This window comes from Pyxicephalus adspersus, chromosome Z, assembly GCF_032062135.1.
Source record: "Pyxicephalus adspersus chromosome Z, UCB_Pads_2.0, whole genome shotgun sequence".
Lineage (NCBI taxonomy): Eukaryota > Metazoa > Chordata > Amphibia > Anura > Pyxicephalidae > Pyxicephalus > Pyxicephalus adspersus.
The window spans coordinates 88397039-88417130 of NC_092871.1; the positions used below are offsets into that span (position 1 = coordinate 88397039).

Genomic DNA, 20092 nt, shown 5'->3' on the forward strand with positions numbered 1-20092 from the left:
ATTATCCTTTAGTCTAATTTTCATATCTAATGCAATGATTACTTAAACATGATCACTGGGAATGTGGCCCTAAATGCAGGACTGAATGTGCTTGTTTATGGAAGTTTGGTAGATCTTGTGTCCCTAATTGGGATATGGTTAAAGACCAGAAGAAAGGGGAAAGAGGTGAGGGGGAGGGGGTCATGTGTTTTAGTAAGGGGCTGGATCCTTTCTGCATGGCGGCTGCCAGAACGAGTGAGCTGGGAATAAACTAGAGCCAAAAACAAAAAAAAATCTGGAAACTGCACAAGATCTGCTCCCACCACCTCCTGCTCCATAACCCATTCAATTCCAAGAGCAGAACGAGTGGTCCCAGGGCTGCAGACTAAAGAAATTGCTTGGACTGTATTTGTTTCATGATATGAATTATATTTTAATGGGATTAAAGAATGACCTCAAATTTGGTCATCCAGCGTCAAACAATAATGAGCCTCACATAACATTCTTAACAAAGTTTTGATGTCAACCCAATTACTTATCTCATCATTCTTTTATATAATCATGGGCCGCACAGTGTCTCAGTGGTTAGCACTCCGGCCTTTGCAGCACTCGGTCCCAGGTTTGAATCTCGGCCAGGACATTATCTGCATGGAGTTTGCAGGTTCTCCCTGGGTTTATGTGGGTTTACTCCCACATTCCAAAAACAGATTAATTGGCCTCTGCTCAAATTTACCTTAGATTATGATAATGACAAATGACTGCGGTAGGGACATTAGATTGTGCGCTCCTTTGAGGGGCAGCTAGTCACATGACTATAGACTTTGTACAGCGCTGTGTAATATGCTGGCAATATATAAATACTGTGTAATAATACCCGAAAACCCAGTTGAACCAAAAACTGGATGCACTCAGGCTACATAAAAAATTTAATTGGGGCCCATTTATAAAGCTGGTCATCAGCATCCCAATATAGCAGCACCATTGTGTTCCTCTATATAAAAGAATGGTGACCAGCTGATTGTCAATTTGTAGATTGCATTTTTTATGAATGAATCTTACTATTCACTGGCAATTAACCAGAGCTTACACCATTCAAAACCTGATCAGAACAATTACCGATTTATAAATATTTAGATCGCTTTTGCTGCTTTGATAATGGCACAGCATGGGCCAGAATGGAGATTGTTTCAAGTTATTTATATTTTATATTGTTTCAAGTTATTATAAATTTTATATATTTTATATTTTTGTATTTAGATAGCACCAACATATTACATAGCACTGTACAAAGTCCATAGTCATGTCAGTAGCTGTCCCTCAAAGGAGCTTACAATCTAATGTCCCTATCAGTCATATGTCATTATAATAATCTAAGGACAATATTTTTGGGGGAAGCCAATTCATCTAACTGCATGTTTTTGGGATGTGGGAGGAAACTGGAGTACCCGGAGGAAACCCAGACAAACACAGGGAGAACCTGCAAACTCCATGCAGATAGTGTCCTGGCCGAGAATCCAACCTGGACCCAGAGCTGTTGCGGTGCCGCCATATACTGATCAGTTACTACATTCAAGTGGAGAAGGGTCTTGAGTGACACTTTGATATCGATATGGTATGGCAAGCACTGATTGGTAGTGTAAAGATATCTGGGCAAGAGTTTGTCAATGACAGTTTGGTCATTCAGTTGCCCTTTTTTAAATCCAATTACTTTTAAAGAAGTCGAAAACAAAGATCTGTTACCAAATCAACACATAAATAGCCAGCAATGTTTGTTTGTTTTTTTTTTAAATATTCTATTACTATTGACCAATATAAATCTCCCTTGTGTTTGCATGCATTGAAGGAGTTCAGATCTTCAGCGGCCTGGTATGCCCCCATTCCTGGGGTCTTATTAAAGCTGCTCGGGGAGTCTTGTAGATTACAGCATGGTAGTTGTATCTGTACAGTGGGGAAAGTTGACCATTACAGATTCCTGACCATTGCATTCTTTTTAAATACAGCTGCCCAGATCTCCAGCCTACTGCTGGCATCGGGGATTTCGGTTGTTTATCCACATCAAGAGAATACTGCTGCCAACGACAGGCTGCTGGCACAAATATGCCAGGCACTCCACCCAGCTAAAATGGCCTGCGGAGATCACTGAATTTGCATCTATAATAACAGAGCTACCGCAACAAAGGGTTTCCTATGAGACTTCTAGCTGGGTGGTTGCAGAGTTATTATTTAGAGAGACAGAAAAACTGAATTATTATTGTTTAATGATATATAGAGGTTTGTATTGTATGAAACATCAACTGACCTCTCGGTGCTAATCTTTTAGGAACGTAAGAAAAAGTTTGACAGGGACAGCGAGAAGTATTACTCAGTGCTGGATAAACATCTGAATTTGTCATCCAAGAAGAAGGAGGCCCAGCTTCAAGAGGTGAGAGGCCCAGGGGCCGATACAGACTCTGGGGGGGGAAAAAAAAACATAATAAAATGATTGATTGCGTACATCTACATATACGAAATGATATAAAACATCCTCAAGGAACGCTAATAGTAGTCCTTGCAGATCTAAATGTGCAGCTCTGTTTCAATGACCTTTGAGGTTGAAAGAAAAGCCAAGAGGTTTATTCTACAGGGATGAATGAAATTGGAAAATTTCAGTAAAATTAAGAACATTACTCATGCAGTGAATCAGTAAAGAAGGTGAAAGTGTCGACAGACAGCCATCTGAATATTACAGGGTTTAATCCTGCACTGCTCCTAGTATTGCATCAGCACCTTTCTCTACCCCCAGTGCTCTGTAGGGCACCATTGTTACCCCTCCTCAGGGGCGGGGCTGTGGAACCCTGCACTCACGGTATGCCCTGAGCTTTCCAAGTTGAGTGACCCTGGGGAAAAAACAGCTGTTATGAGTCTGTCTTTGGATACAGCAATGCTCCTAATACCATAGCTATGTTAAATTTGTCTTCATTGGTTGCAGTAGCTACTGTAAAGGATATATAGACAAATCAGACAATTTTCAAAATGGCAGATATATTGGGTCCATTAAAGTGTAGCTGCTTCATTAATATTGTGTATATATACTTTGCAGGCGGATGTTCAAGTGGACAAGGAAAAGCAGAACTTCTATGAATCTTCACTGGAATACGTCTACCAGATCCAGGAGGTGCAGGAGAGCAAGAAGTTTAGCATTGTTGAACCGGTAAGATTGGTGGGGGGATTGTTTAAATAAACACAATGGCCCTGATTTACTAAGGCTCTTCAACAGTGGAGAAGATAGATTGTCATGGGAGAACCTGGGTGATCCAGCAAACCTGGGCCACAATGCTAGGACTGTAGATAAGGTCCACTTCTTTCATACAAAGAGCATGGATCCTTTTGTGCAGAATGCTGGCAGTGAACAGGCTTATCTGGTTGATGCCAGGATATTTATAAAATATTCAACTCGCCTCATTCAACCTCCTTTGGACCTGCCAGAAAGTTTGGCCAGTTGCATACAAATCTATCAGATGGTTTTGGTATATTTCACATTCTTTGTGTAGAAATTGTATGACTGGGTTCCTTTTTTGTGTGCTCATCTTTTATGGTTTAGTGCAACAAAGTTTAATTTTCAGTTTAAAGTTCCATGATAACTTTAAAAACTGTTAACTTTTCTTTTATTGATAGGTTCTGGCCTTCTTGCATTGTCTCTTCACTTCCAACAGCCTGACATTTGAGTTGACACAAGACTTTTTACCCTACAAGCAGCAACTGCAGCTAAGCCTTCAAAATGTATGTATTCCATAGTGTAACATTGCAGAAAAGTGATTGCAGAACATCTTATCTTCGAGATTTTCACCTTGTGGTCCTGCCAGTAACAGGAGAGCGGCGGTGACAATGTTCTCTCACTGGACCTGATTTGTTAAAGCTCTCCAAGGCTGGAGAGGATACACTTTCATCAGTTAAGCTGGGTGATCCAGCAAACCTGGAATGGAATTCTTCAAAGTCATTTGCTAGCAAATGTTTTGAATCCTGGACTAGATTCATTGCAGGTTTTGTGGATCAGGTTCACTGATAAAAGTGTATCCTCTCCAGCCTTGTAGAGCTATAATAAATTATTATTATTATCATTACTACCGTGTAATACTGTGTAATAATAATAATAAATATTATTATTAATAATAATGATAAACAGAATTTATATAGCGCCAACATATTGCACAGCACTGTACATTTAGTAGGGGTTACAAATGACAGACAGATACAGACATTGACACAGGAGGAGGAGAGGACCAGAAGAGCTTACAATCTAGGAGGTGGGGCTATCACACAATAGGAGGGGGGATATAGATTGGTGGGTAAGTAGTGATAGTTTAGGAGGCAGAAGGCCCAATGATCTCTTTCTATGGAGGAGCTGCGTTGTCACCCCGAGGTGCTCTCCTGATTTGGGCTACAGTCTTCCTCCCATTCTGATCATGGCCAAAACAGCATGGAATGCTGGAAATTCAGGAATTGTCGATCACTATTATGCAGCAGTCATGGCATTCTAGCACTGGTACTCTTGCATGTCTTCGTACTTCTTTGGGTTGCACTCAGAGTATGATCATTTTTTCCTGTTGAACTCTGATGTACATGGAGCTGTTAGGTCTGAATCATCATGCTGCGCTTGTATTCTCAACGTTTGTCTTTTTCCACAGACACGTAACCACTTCAGCAGTACCCGAGAAGAAATGGAAGATTTGAAGAAGAGGATGACTGATCCTCCTATGGTCTGCAAGCTGAAGGGCCAGAGCACCATCGAAGGATATTTATATTCCCAGGAGAGAAGTAATGTGTATTTCCAGCTGATGGGGGGACACAAATTATTTCTGATATACACAGTTTAACATGATCCTTTGGGTCGAGTTACAGAATATTAATATTCACATCATGTAGGAAATAAATTTTAGAACAAACCGTCAATGAAGTTTGTAGCTGCAGGGCTGTGGAATTGGTGTGAAGTAATTTAAAAGGAGTTTCAGCACTCTGCTGGCCTCCCCCTCTGAGCTCCTGCTCTGTGCTTACATTAAAACACCCTAAGGCTGCTGAGAAGTAAGAGCATTGGGATCCGACCTGCTGAATACCTGCTAGGAAGGAGGAAACTTAGCTTCGGAGTCATTGCTAAGAAAGGAGGACAAGTTGAGCTGTTGGTAAGGTAAAGGTGTGTGAGGTAAGCTGCTGAAGCACTGCTGAGAGGGGTAGCATAAAAATCTAAGCTGCAAAGTCACTGCTGGGAGAGGGGAATAAGGGGAGCTGAGCTGCAGATTTACTGCTAGAAAAAGGTGAACTGAGCTGCTGGGAAAGCAGTATGAGATTAGTTGCTGAAGCGCTTCTGGGAAGGAAAGTATAAAGTGCTGAGTTGCTAGGAATGTAGAACAGGGTGAGCCGAGTTGCTCGGAGTGAAAATTCCTGTTGCATCATGGATTGATTGCATCACAGCACTTGCGGCTATAGAGGTCAGTGAGTGCCTATAATAACGCTTATTTAATGCTTGTTAGGAATTAGTAAACATTTATATGCCCATAGATTGGCCATCAGAAATATAACAATATTGCCATTGCTTATCACTTCTAAAAATATGGAATCTTCCTGGTCATACACATCCTCTGGTTTCAGTCACTGACTTGTATAAAACATGCTGAGAACAACTTCTGAATTGCCTTTTCTGAGCTGCATGCTTGTTTCAAGTCAGTGAAGCAGAGAATTTAGTTGACCACAATTACATACAAGTATCCACTACATCAGAAAGGGCAAGGTCTGTGTTCAATACAAACTATAAGATTTTTTTTTCATGAATCTGAATTTAGGCCAACACATTTCATTAATTTATTCTTCATCAAGGCTCATAATGAAGGCGAGGCAGATATGCAACATGCTAGCTTCTCTGGAGTCCTCAATGAATATTTTAGTTTTTTAAAGGCCATTGACATACAGAGGTTGTGTTGCACATATACTTTGTCTTTCTCTTTATACTGGAGTGCTTGCATATCATTAGTTTCACATATATATAAAACACATGAGGAGTTTTCTATATGGCAAGGAGCTTGTTATTCCTAAATGAACTGCACCACAGATAAATTGTGTAATGTCAGCGGCTCAGATTAACAACCAGACAAACAATGGTCAATCCATTTGGAAAGGCCATTACCCAACACCTACAAGACCCGAATCTTTAAAAATCTCTTTATAAGTTTATTAAGGATATACAGGAGGCTAATGTGTTTTGGAGATCTGTGTCCTCTACTTTCTAACAATAGAAAATATCATAAAATATAACGTAAACAATATTATGTTCGATCAGTGGGATGGCCATGAAGAAGAAGGCAGTGATTCCCGAAACGTGTTGGAATCCTGTTAATCTTCAATAAAACTTTTTTTTAGCGCTTACTATGATTTTTGTTGAGTTGGTATTGCCCATTTTACAGGAGTGGATCACTGTTAACTTTCTACTCTATTTATATACTAAATACTTGACTTTCCAGCACCTCAATGTTGTCAGACATTTAGAATTTACTTTTCTATACTTTTACTATACTACTATATCTTACTATACTTTTTACTATACTATATCTTTATCTTTATATATACTTTACTATATCTTAGCCACCCTCAGTTGATGTTTTCCTCTCTTTACATTTTCAGAATTCACATCTCTCATTCTTTAACATTCACAAGCACATAGTCAAATCAAACCACTGTTCATATGGCAGAAATGATGTATTCTACTTTTGCAGAGTTGATGTCTGTCGTCATAATGCCTTTTTTTTGTTTGTTTCTCAATTTGCCTACTAAGGGAGGGATATTATGTCACTTTGCACAGGTTCAAATTTATTTTTGATGATTGTATATTCCACCATGCGCAACTCCACGGGTTCAAGCATTGTCTGCCATGTTTATTCTCTGATAAGCTCCATTACATTCAACTTGCCCAGTTCTGATATAAAGTATGAGGCCAAAAGTTTGGAGATAACAGACCGTAACACTTTTATGATCTTGTAGGGTACTTGATTCCAAAGCGATGGACTTTATTATGAGGTTGCTTTCAATGTAACATCCTCCATTCTTCTAAAGAGGCTTTCCACAAGACTTTGGAAGGGGACTGTGGAAAATTGCCCCCTATTGGTGAGGACAGGTACAGATGTTGGGTGTTAAGACCTGGCTCACTAATCCAGTTCATCCCAAAGGTGTTCAGTTGGGATGAGGTCAGGGCTCTGTGCAGGACACTGGAGTTCCTCCTCACCAAACTGGTGACCCCATGTCTTTATGGAGCTGGCTTTGTACCCCGGGGCACAGACATGGGGGAACAGAAAAGGGTCTTCACCCAACTGTGACCACAAGGCTGAAGGAGCACAATTGCTTAAATTTTAACTCAATAATTTAAGGGGGTCCACGTCCTTTTTGCTATATACATGTGATGGTCAGGTCTCCACACTTTTGGCCTAATAGTATAGTCTGCATACATTGCTGTTCTTTCCATTGCTAACCCATTCTGTCACCCAGCCAGTGTCAGAGGACAATTATTTGTTAGAATGTGAGTAGCCCTTATATGATCTGAATGTTATTTTTATGGTTTGCAGGGGCCCTGGGCCTTACATGGGTGAAATATTACTGCAAGTACGAGAAGGAATCCAGGACCTTAAGCTTAGTTCCTATAGAGCAGAAGCCTGGCTCCCGGCAGGTAAGTTTAAATACTTGCTCTCGGGGGGTTCAAAAAGCAGGCCCAGCATCCTGGAAACACACATTTAGTGCTTGCAGTTATTTGTATCGTAGGTATCCAGTACTTTCTAAAACTTTTTTCCACCTCCCCTATACTTTCTTCCAACTTTCTAATGCCCACTCACTTAGTATCTCTCATTCTTCCATCATCTTTGTATTATTCTCCAACTTTTTATTTCCCTCTCTATTGTGACCGAACTTTTTTTCAATACCACCCAAAAACAGCTCGGGGAGGCCGGGGAGATAATTATTGCTGCTTTTCTGTTTCAGTTACTGTGAAACAAGCGCTAATAGTGTTGTTAAAGATAATTTTATAGAAACAAACCCTTCTGACCCCCACTCTAATGCCTTCACCTTTGTTCTTTGGAACTTCAAAAAATACCTGATACCTAAACAAATGTGACCTTCTCCTTTTCCTCCAAGGATGCCATGCTTGGACCTGGGTAGCCATTGCCAGTCCAGAACCCTGCTTAAAGGGGGGAAGGTAGAAGGTCATTAACGCCATAAAAGCACTTTGCTTGGATTTGTGTTTCCAGTGGAGGAACATTGTCTTAGGCTTAGTCTACACGGACGTTTTCCCAAGCGTTTAACCTGAGGCTTTTAATGCCCTTGTTTGAAATCCCCATGCATTCCAATAAGCTAATCTACACCAGGAAGTTTCCTTGGGGCATGTTTATGAGCTTTATCTATAATGTTGCTAGTTAAAATGCTGGATTGAAGCTGGAAAACGCCCAAAATGCGGGTAAACCTGGGTAAACCTGGGTAAACGCTTCTATTCACTTCAATAGGACTTTTTCCGCCTTTTTAAGCACTAAAAACGTAAACGCATTGAAAACGCAGCATAGGCATTTATTAAGTGCAAAAAATGCATATGAACACAATAGGAACATTTACATGTGTTTTTAAAAGCGCCCATGTAGACCCACCCCGCCTTATATAAACTATAAATACCTAAATACCCAAAATGCATCCTATAGACCATAATGTGGTGGTCAGATGTCTACGTATATATATATATATATATATATATATATATATATATATATATATTTATTTGGTAGGCAGGAGGTTACAATGTGTGTACACAATAGCATCATGTAAGGTTTTGTAATTGTGTCTCTGTCCAGTGACACTTTAATCCTGTTTGTCTACAAGGAAAGCCTGTGTGATAATCTTCCCATCACCATCTGTCACCATTGTATGGGTCCTCCGCCATAGCTGGTCTTCTCCCCGGGGTTGTTGGCTGCTCACATCCTTCCTATAATCTTCTCACTGCTGCTCTGCATCAGACCCTCCTCATCAGATTCCCTCTCTTCCATCATCCTTCCACCTTTTATGGTTTTCTCCTTGCTGTTGTCTCGTTCTTCCAATTGTCCTCATGGTTTCTTCCAGATATCCTCAGCTCTTTATTCCCTTTAGGTAAGCCAGGAGCTGACCCTCAAATCCTGCATTAGAAGGAAGACGGATTCCATCGATAAGAGGTTTTGTTTTGATGTAGAGACCAATGAGAGGTAAGTACCACCACAAGGAACCTTGGACTGGAGGAGATTTGTAGGCTGCCATTGAGGAACCCTTCAATTGAAAATGCTAATTACTTGGCTGTTGGTTTGACCCAAAGGCCCTGATTTTTGAAAGCTCTCCAAGGCTGTGGAGGATACACTTTCATCAGTGAAGCTGGGTGATCCAGCCAACCTGGAATGGATTTCTTAAACCATTAGCTATTTGTTAGCAAATGTTTCAATCCTGGAGCAGATCCATTCTAGGTTGGCTGGATCACCCAGCTTCACTGATGAAAGTGTATTCTCTCCAGCCTTGGAGAGCTTTAATCAGGGCCAAATACTTCAAACCCAATGCCAGCTTCCCCAGCACATTGGTTGTATTTTCAATGTCTTTATATTTACCCAGGAAAAAGTCATTTAGTGCAGATGACCAATTTTTTGAGCCATTTCCTTTATTTTTTATTGGGTGCTCTTGACTTGTCCTGGGGTGATGACACAACAGGGGACCTGTGGATGTCTCCAGAAGCCACTAATGAGGAGCCTTTATGGCAGGTTTAATAATTTAATAAAAACTGCAGATTTTTAATGATTACAATTAACTTTTCAATAACAAGAATGATGAAGCTTCTTTGAGATTTTAGTAGTTGGGTTTTCAGATACTACAAGTGGAAGATAAAATGTAACATACACCTATGAGATCTTTGCACTGCAGTGTAATTGGCTTGTTTTCATCAGATAAATCTTGTGACTGACTGCAATGGCATAATTGCTTTGTTTGTTTTATGGATTGTGATAACTGTTTCAGTCCTTTTGTATTTCAGAGCAGGCACCATCACTTTCCAGGCCCTTTCCGAGACCAATCGACGCCTGTGGATCGAAGCCATGGACGGGAAGGAGCCGGTGAGTTTGCTTGCGGTTACAGCGACCTCTGCTGCTGAAATTTGATACTGCAGCCTGAAAATCTTAAACGACTGCGTAGAGCAGCTGACGCCAAGCGATGGTCTGCAGAAAAATTACCTGGCCAGTGTGCCCCCCAGCGGACAGTGGACAGGTTCTGGCATCATGACAATACTCTGGAGGAAGTTTCTTCTCCTTTGATTGACACACACAACACACAACTCCGCACACAGGCGCGTGATTTAACATTATGAATGTAGTGGTCAGTGAGGTCCGAAAGGTTGTCGACCACTGGCTTAGAGGAACAAGGGAGAGTTTGAACTAAAAGATGCAAAATGGTATTGTACTGGTATGGAGAAAATCTGTGTAAAGAGATGTTATTGAGGCCGATTTAGATGCATAGTGAATGTGCAGGTGAAAGTTACTGCTTCCTGGCTTGAGATGCCTGTTGTGTTCTATAGAGAATGAATGGGGGCTGTAGTGAAAGGTTTATTGCTGCCCACTGTAAAATTTCAAAAAGCCAGTTCGTTGAGGACCAGCACAGTGGATGGAATGGCTTAGAAGCTGGCAAGGTGCCAGCCATTGAGAATTGCTTGGGAATTGCTGATGTTACTGCTTGTCTGAACAAACAAAACAAAGAAATACTGAGGCAGCATATGATTATTATTATTACACAGTTTTTATATAGCGCTCACATAGCTGTCCCTCAAAGGAGCTCACAAACTTTGCTGTCCCTACCATAGTCATATGTCATTTTTACAGTCCAAGGTCAATGTTGGGGGGGAAGCCAATTAACCTAACTGCATGTTTTTGGAATGTGGGATCCACACAAACACAGGGGGAACCTACAAACTCCATGCAGATAGTGTCCTCGCTGAGGTCCATAGCTGTCCATCGGAAAATATACAATTTGATACAAACAATTTTTGAGATGAAGATCCACGTACATTGTCTGGCACCCTTTGTAAAAACTTTACAGATAATAGGTAAAAACATCCCCAAGGAAAAAACCTACCCTAAATCCATCTTCCACCCATGGTACCTAAGGATCAAATTTTTGTATTCCCTATGATCCGAATTCTTTTCTCCTACTGTTACTACAAAAATAATTTTGTCATATGAATTGTTTGTCACATATGCCAATCACAACACTTTCCATATTCATTAATTACCTTTAATATATCAGCTTGCTGTCAGGCCTATTGAGCCATAGATATAACGATTGTCAGGGGTTCCTGGAGACCTGAAAGGTATTTTTAGGGTTCCTCCACATTGTAAAGGTTGAAAGCTTGGATTAGTAATATAATATTATGTGTGTGAATGTATTATTCATAGATAACTGATTTCTCATTACTCCTTTCACCCTTGTCTGTGTCTTTCCCCACAGATCTATCACAGCCCAATTACAAAAAGTGATGAAAGTGAGTACAATGATTCATTTGCTGTGCCTGTGTAAATCTGTAAAATTATTAATATTATTATTAAACAGTATTTATATAACACCAACTTATTACGCAGCGCTGTACAAAGTCCGTAGTCATGTGACTAGCTGTCCCTCAGAGGAGCTCACAATCTAATTTCTCTACCATAGTCATATGTCATTATCGCAATCTAAGGGCAATTTTGGGGAAAGCCAATTAACCTAACTGGCTGTTTTTGGAATGTGAGAGGAACCGGAGTACTCGAAAAAAACCCACATAAACACAGGGAGAACCTACAAACTCCATGCAGATTATGTCCCGTCTGAGATTCAAACCTGGGACCCCTTCAAAGGACAGAGTGCTAACCCCTGAGCCACCGTGCTGCCCAATTTTTTAACATCTATATAAAGTGAATCCATAGGTATACTGGGATCTCTGTAAAGGCCATACTGAGACCTGGGACCTCCGTAAAGGCCAGAGTGCTAACCACTGATCCACTATATAAAGTGAATGCATAGGTATACTGAAGTGTTCATAATTATGTGTACCATATGCCTCTTGTTACCCTCATGTTCGTGCCTGTGTAACAAATTATTTACATAAATAGTGACCTGAACCTATGGCTGCTGTGTCAAGCCCATCTCCTGTGCTGTACATTTCAACTTTCTCTGTGATGGAACAGAATATTGTGGTAGTAGTGAAGAAACATAATTGGCCATATTGAGTTATCAAAATGTAAAAAAGACCTTCTCAGCACAGAAGTAAAAGTAGGGAATTCCTGGCATATAAAGTCCAAAGATTATAATTTTTTTTTTTTTATAAACAGTATGTTTATAACGTACAAGCAATATCTTTTTTAAAAACATAACAAGCATGGTGGCTCAGAGGTTAGCACTCTGGCCTTTGCAGCGCTAGGTCCCAGGTTTGAATCTCATCCAGGATTTTATCTGCATGGAGTTTGCAGGTTCTCCCCGTGTTTGTGTGGGTTTCCTCAGGATATTCCGGTTTCCTCCCAAATCCCAAAAACATGCAGTTAGGGTAATTGGTTTCCCCAAAAAATTTACCTTAGACTGTATTAAAGACATATGACTATGGTAGGGACATTAGATGGTGAGCTCCTTTGAGAGACAGCTAGTGACATGACTATGGAAAAAAAATATATATATATATATATATAAATATATCAATTATCAAAAATGTTTTCATAATTTAAACATATAGAAAACAAAATACTGTGTTGATTTTTTTTTAAACTGGATGGAAAGAAGCTGTAGGTGGGTGGCAGCCCCTGTATTGTGACCCAACTCTTTACTAACCACCCAAAAACAGCCGAGTGGTTACTGAAAAAGTGCCCTGTGGTGCGCCAAGCTTAAATAGGCCGGGAAGATCACTGAAACAGAATTTTATGTAAATGGTGACAATATATGGTATTCTATCATTTGGCATTATTCTAATCTCCATTGTAGAATATTGGTTGAAATACAAAATAATACGCAGTGATAGATGTTGAGTTACTGTTTTGATCTTCTGATTTCTGTAGATATTCTTTTAGTCTGCTGTTTATTACTCTTATTTTGGGGTCATGTGATGCTAGCGACCTGATGGCAAATTGAGCAAAAGGAGTACTTAATAGATACCTGTTTTTTTGACATCACATCCTAGCTGCCCGAATATTTCTTGCCGGTGATAGAGCAATGACAACATTTCACTGGTATAACCGAAAAGGGATCAATGACTTATAAACAGATGAACGCTCTCTCTGTTCTCCTCGAGTTGCTTTGAGGAACAGGGATTTCCATATGACACATCTTTTCCAAACCCAATGTATTCATCCTGTATGTTTGCTATGAATTTAGCTACATGATCAGCATCCCTGTCACTGACCAACCTTCCCTTCCTTTCTAGTGGAATTGAACGAACTTGGGTTCCGTTTCGTCCGGAAATGCATCAATGCTGTAGAAGCTACAGGTAGGAAAAGATTTCTGAGTAACCATTTGTGAACTCCTGACCTTTACACCTATATGAACTCATTGGTCTTCCCAGCCTAAACCATTGGCATTAACATGAACCATCTCCTTTTTTCCTGTGGATATTATTATGGAGTTGCCTCCCTATCCCCCACTCCTCTTGGAAGGGTTTCCACAAGACTTGGGATGTGTCTGTGCCCCCATTTGTACCCATTTGTGAGGTCAGTACTATTGTTGGATGAGAAGACCTGGCTCACCATTCCAATTCACCCCAAAGGTGTTCAGTAGGTTGAGGTCAGGGCTCTGTGCAGGACACTGGAGTTTCTCCTCACCAAACTGGTGACCCCATGTCTTTATGGAGGGGGCTTTGTACCCCGGCGCACAGTCATGAAAACAGAAACGGGTCTTCACCAAACTGTGACCACAAGGCTGGGAGAGCACAATTGTCTGCAATGTCTTTGTAGTCTTTGTTGGAGTTTCACCAGGACCCCTCACCAGCTACACCTGGGGCCATTAGGGTGGTACTTACACAATTTTTTTTATTACACTGTATTTGTATTGAGTCACAATTGAAGATCTGTAACATTTGAATATTTGTCCTCCTTCACTCCTCAGTGTTGTATTTCAATATCACTTTATTCACATTTGTGGATCCTTCAGATTCCTTAGCATGTCCTTGAGTTTACATTTCATTCCACTAACAAACCACATCAAGGCCTGTAAATGTTCTGCTTCTAATCAGCTTGTGAGGGAGGCCGGTGGGATGCTCAGATCTTCAGATGTGCAAACAAAGAACGTGCACAATTCTGTTGGTGTGTAATAGTCACAATCAGTGAGGAGTGTACACACTAGAATAATACCTCTTTATTTATATCTATGTTTTGTAGTTTTTATTGGTCAAATGTAATGAAGCAGAGGCTAAAGGACAGATTTAACAACATCATCCAAGGCCATTTATTAGTCTCTGTTCTCTTGTAGGAATGGCTACAGAAGGAGTGTACAGGACGGTGGGGAGTAACATCCAAGTGCAGAAGTTGCTGAATGCATTTTTCGGTAAGGTCCTCCTGTCACCTGACAGATATATACTTCTATTGTTTCCCCATAAACTTTAAAATCTTCTGCTCCCCAGATTTTGCTTTGCACCCCACAAACTCGGCAGTTTGCCATTAACATTTGTTACTGTTATTCTTAGATCCTAAATGCCCCGGGAATATAGACCTGCAGAGCAGTGACTGTGACATCAAAACGGTTACGAGCGCCTTGAAATTCTATCTCAGGTATTTAAACTGCAAAGCTGACAATCATTTTCTGAATAAAGCCAGATTTTCCTAGTTAGTGTTGTAGGCTAATAGGAGGCCACATTTAGGTACAGTAGATACCCTCCTTACCAAAATGTATTTTATGATGTATAAATGAATACAGAGCTATGTTATTCGTGTCCTTCTTTACCCCGAGTGCAGCTTTTATTATAACAAAGGTTAGCAGATCTCTTGTTTGCATCTGTTATGATTATAAAAATTTAGCAGTACAAGCAGAATGTGATGCAGTTCTTTCCCCATATGCCCTATCTCTCTGTTCAGCACTGCGTAATCTGTTGGCGATATACAAATACAAAATAATAATGAATATTCGTGTTTCCTAACATGCTTTGCCGTTCTGGAATAATTGTTTTTTTTTTATTTTTATAATTTTGTTTTCTTTCTGTAACCAGGAATCTCTCAGAGCCCGTCATGACGTATAAGCTACATCGGGAACTCGTATCTGCTGCAAGTAAGAACAAAAAGCATAACTCATATCAGTGACAGTATGGTGACAGTACAGTAGGAGCCGGGCCATGCACAAGGAAATTCATTCAGGGACATAGGACCTAATGAGTGTGGAAGGTGCTCAGCTACTTCTTTCATGTTCCTTCATGAAACCAGAGGATGTTGTCATTGGTTGAAGCTGCGCCCCTGTCATAGATTGAAGCTGTACCTCTGCCTATCTCATCTCAAGGGAGGGTGGATATCTGATGGGATCAGGGTGGTAAAAGCAGTGAAGATGGGGAAGCTTTAGCTGTTCCTTTTGCAGTCCTCATCAATGCCAGTTAAAAGTTTAGAAAGAGGTGGTGGCGAAGTTTCTACCTTGCCTAGAGCCCTTTTAACCATTGCTGAAAGCAGTTTATAAATCTATTGGCAACACTTAGGATTGTTCAGTATTTGGGGGAAGGGGCTAAAATGACCAATAATGCAATTAACATTTCACATTCTCCTTTTTAGAGTCTGAAAATATGGATTATCGTCTTGGAGCCATTCACTGCCTGGTGTACAGCCTGCCAGACAATCACAGAGAAATGCTGGAGCTCATCATACGGCACCTCTCAAGGTGAGCATAGGCATGGCTGGGGTTTAACACTGGCAATGGATACTATATTTCTAATGATGGACTCAGGATTATTATTCTGTGTAATTTATTGAGAGAAGGACACCATGTCCCTGTGTGTGCTAGTGGTGGACTCATCATTGAGCATGCACCAATTTTGCTTGATCTTATTGGTTCAGAATTCCTACCATGACAGTTTATTCCCCATTATTCATCTCCTGCCTGTCTGATAACTCATTTAGGGTCTGTGTTCCTCTTGTAGTCCATTCCTCCCGAAGTGATGTCTTATAACTTTCCTCCTTGAAAAGGTGAACTCTGCAAGCTGTGCCAAAAATAAAGCAAAGTGTGAGCGTCTGTGTACCCTCTATCTGTGGCTGAGGTCCAGCCTGGATTTACATGAGGCTTCTCTAGGCACATTAAATGAATGTCAAGTGTTTAGCTTCAAACTTACTACTGCAGAGAGGTATTTCAAGTTTTAGTTCAATTTCAGGGGGCTCTGACCATTTATATTCACAAAAAAACTTCCACAGAAAAGCAATGTTCAGGGTTTTTCCCTTGCAGAGATTAAAATCCTAAAAGCTTTAAGAGACCTCCTGACCTCTCCCAGCATGTAGGCTACACCTAGCTTGTCCACCTAAGCTACCTGGTCTTAGGCTGCAACTACCCGAATCTCACAGACATAAACTCCTTTTTATTATTAATGACCAGGTGCTCCGGGCCGTTCTTTATTCAGGCCTTGAAAAAGGGAGAAGTGCCTGGCCCACCCATTCCTTGTACATTCCAGGCCTGAATCCCAAATAAAGAGCCGAAAGTCTGCAGCAATGAAATGACTCATGACCCTATCCTGGCCCTTTAATCCCGTTCTAGGTAAAGTTGAGGTACATAAAGCCAAATACACTCTGAATTTGGCATCAGATGTTTCATTCTCCTTCAATATATAAAGATTGTTGGGATTTACAATTTATTTTGTCTCTAAGCTCTAAAATACATATTCTGCTCAAGTTTGTCCATATAAATTGTGATTCTTATTGCTTCCAGAGTGTGCGAGTACAGCAGGGAGAACCTCATGTCCCCCTCTAATATGGGCGTTATTTTTGGACCAACTCTGATGAGGGCCCAGGAAGATACAGTGGCTGCAATGATGAACATCAAATTCCAAAATATTGTGGTGGAACTTCTCATAGAGCACTGCAACAAGGTAAGCAGGACCATCCCTTAGAGGATATATAAAACCAGTGGGAAAATACTTTTTTTTATTTGGTAATTATATGAACAAAACACATCCTGTCCCTCGGTGTCTACACTTTTGTCCACAACTGTTACACATACTGGGCTTCAAACATACCTGACTTTGTTCCACTCCATCGTGCGCTGATGGGCCTAATAGTTTACTCCGTAAGTGTCCAACCTGTCTGGGTGTCGGTGGGAAAGACAACAAAGTAGTCAAGATACTTTCCACTCTGAAATATCCACTTGTTCATGTCTTAAAGCAGATTTATCACCACAATTTCTACTTTATATAGTGTATATTATTCTTTTTAATTTTTTTTGTACATGCTTTTTTAATAAAAAAAAAAAAAAAGTCCCTCCCTATCTCTGTCCTGCTGGAAAACCCCTGGAACACGTGACGTATAGGTATACCAGAAGGCTCTGTGCTTTCATTCATTCTGTACCACCGCATTGGTAGGAACTGAATGGAAGAGCATGGCCTTCTGGGACACCTATACATCACGTGTTTCAGGAGGCTTAGGGCTGCTCCTTTACTTTTCAGTCATTGAAAAAAAAGGGGTCAATCTCATGCATGCGCAGTGAGATTGGTACTTTTTTTTTTTTTTTACAACTACAGCAGCACACATCACCCAATCTCAAGCCTGTAAGGTTAGGTGGCGTAGGCAGAAGAAGGAGGAAGATGGCGCACCTCGTGCTTGCTATGTGCCGGGATGAAGGAAGAAACCTGGGCAAAGCGAGACCCAATTGAGGACTGCTCCGTGGGGATCCAGGGATCTGCAGAAGTAAAGGTAAGTTTGATTCTTGATTTTTACTTTAATTTCGCTGTAAGAATCTTTACAGTGGTGAACATCTTGACTCCTCAGCTGCCAGCACCCAAACATACAACTCCTTTAAAATCTATTCCATTAGTGATCCTTGCTCAGACTTGAGCAGCCACAAAGAGACCCTGAAGTGCCTGTTTACTAATCAGAAGCAACCAAAAAACATTCAAAATTTCTCCTGTCCATTGCCTCTCTATAACGACTAGATCAACTTTTCTTAAGCTTCTTACCCCAGGTGCAATCTTGCAGAAAGTTTAGATTTCCAGGAACCCTGTAAAAATGCTTTATCTACAGCTCATAATTTATTAGTGTGATCTGCTGTGCCCTTTTATGTTGGTGGTCAGTGGCTGATGGGCTCCTCGTATTTGCGGTTAGTAAAAGAATGTCCTCCTACATTGTCCACCAGTATGAGAAGGGCCCAATGTATGTTGGTTATAAGAGGGATATGCGCCTCATTACGTTCGGGAGCAGTGAGAAGAATTAGTTGTTATGTTTGGGGTTAGTTGGAAGAACTTCTTTTATACATTATATATGATTGCTTAATGAGGTGGCTCAACATTTAAAGTAAGAGGGGAACACCCTTAATGAACTTCCTTAGTTGGAAGAAAGTTGGAGGTCATGAGAACAATCTCTTCCTTACAGGAAATTAATAGGATAATTGGTATCAGTGGTTACCTATCTGAGGCTTAAGTGTAAAGGCTTTTACTGATCCGACATTTAGGTCCATAAATATTTGGACAGAGACAACTTTTTTCTAACTTTGGTTCTGTACATTTCCACAATTAATTTTAAATGAAACAACTGAGATGCCGTTGAACTTTCAGCTTTAATTCAGTGGGTTGAACAAAAAGATTGCATAAAAATGTGAGGAACTAAACCCTTTTTTAACACAATTACTTCATTTCAGGGGCTCAAAATAATTTGGTCAAATTAAAAAGCTAAAAAAAAATGTTCATTTCGAATACTTGGATGAAAACCCTTTGCTGGCAATGACAGCCTGTAGTCTGGAACTCATGGACATCACCAGATGCCGGGGTTCCTCCTATTAATGCTCTGCCAGGACTTTACTGCAGCGGCTTTCACTTGCTGTGTGTTTGTGGCCTTTCTGTCCGAAGTTTAGTCTTCAACAAGTGAAATGCTCAATTGGGTTCAGATCAGGTGACTTGGCCATTCCAGAATATTCCACTAATTTGCTTTAATAAACTCCGGGGTTGCTTTGGCTGTGTGTTTTCGCTCATTGTCCATCTGTATTATGAAACACCTCCCAATCAATGTGACTGCATTTAGCTGGATTTGAGCAGACAGTATGTCTCTGAACACCTCAGAATTCATTCGGCTGCTTCTGTGTCACATCATGGATAAACACTAGTGTCCCAGTGCCATGGCAGCCATGCACGCCCAAGCCATCACACTGCCTCCGCCATGTTTTACAGATCATGTGCTATGCTTTGGATCATGAGCTGTTCCACGCCTTCTCCATACTTTTTTCTTGCCATCATTCTGGTAAAGGTTGATCTTGGTTTCATCTGTCCAGAGAATGTTTTCCCAGAACTGTGCTGGCTTTTTAGATGTTTTTTAGCAAAGTCCAATCTAGGCTTTCTATTCCTGAGGCTTATGAGTGTCTTGCACCTTGCAGTGCTCCCTCTGTATTACTTTCATGCAGTCTTCTCTTTATGGTAGACTTGGATATCGATACGCCTACTTCCTGCAGAGTGTTGTCACTTGGTTGGCTGTTGTGAAGGGGTTTCACCATGGAAATGATTCTGCCATCAGCAGGGTCCTCTCCTCCTGTATCACTGTCTGTATTAGTCTGTCATTTGCAATCCCTATTTAATGTACAGCGCTGCGTAATATGTTGGCGCTATATAAATCCTGTTTAATAATAATAATATTAATAATAATAATAATCCACCACTGTTGTCTTCCATGGACGTCCAGGTCTTTTGGCGTTGCTGAGTTCACCAGTGCTTTGTTTCTTTCTCATGATGTACCAAACTGTAGATTTTGTCACTCCTAATATTGTAGCAATTTCTCGGATGGGTTTTTCTGTTATTGCAGCGTAAGGACGGCTTGTTTCACCTGCATGGAGAGCTCCGCATGTTGTCTGTTCACAGCAAAATCTTCCACATACCCCCCCCAAATCAATTCCAGGCCTTTTATCTGCTTAATTGATAATGACATAACAAAGGAATTGC

General features: G+C 40.6%; 1 protein-coding gene across 3 annotated transcripts in view; it reads left to right on the top strand.

Annotated features, from left to right (window-relative positions):
* OPHN1 (oligophrenin 1) overlaps positions 1 to 20092 on the top strand; it is a 67144-nt gene that overhangs the window by 28923 nt on the left and 18129 nt on the right. For 2 of the 3 annotated variants that reach the window (XM_072431473.1, XM_072431475.1), the window contains exons 6-20: positions 2300 to 2401; positions 3059 to 3169; positions 3634 to 3738; positions 4644 to 4773; positions 6779 to 6805; positions 7563 to 7663; positions 9121 to 9212; positions 10022 to 10100; positions 11485 to 11518; positions 13424 to 13486; positions 14464 to 14538; positions 14678 to 14762; positions 15197 to 15255; positions 15744 to 15849; positions 16885 to 17044. In XM_072431473.1, the coding sequence (XP_072287574.1) occupies positions 2300 to 2401; positions 3059 to 3169; positions 3634 to 3738; positions 4644 to 4773; positions 6779 to 6805; positions 7563 to 7663; positions 9121 to 9212; positions 10022 to 10100; positions 11485 to 11518; positions 13424 to 13486; positions 14464 to 14538; positions 14678 to 14762; positions 15197 to 15255; positions 15744 to 15849; positions 16885 to 17044 (1329 nt within the window). The remainder of the gene's footprint in view (positions 1 to 2299; positions 2402 to 3058; positions 3170 to 3633; positions 3739 to 4643; positions 4774 to 6778; positions 6806 to 7562; positions 7664 to 9120; positions 9213 to 10021; positions 10101 to 11484; positions 11519 to 13423; positions 13487 to 14463; positions 14539 to 14677; positions 14763 to 15196; positions 15256 to 15743; positions 15850 to 16884; positions 17045 to 20092) is intronic. The other variant, XM_072431474.1, reaches the window with a different exon arrangement.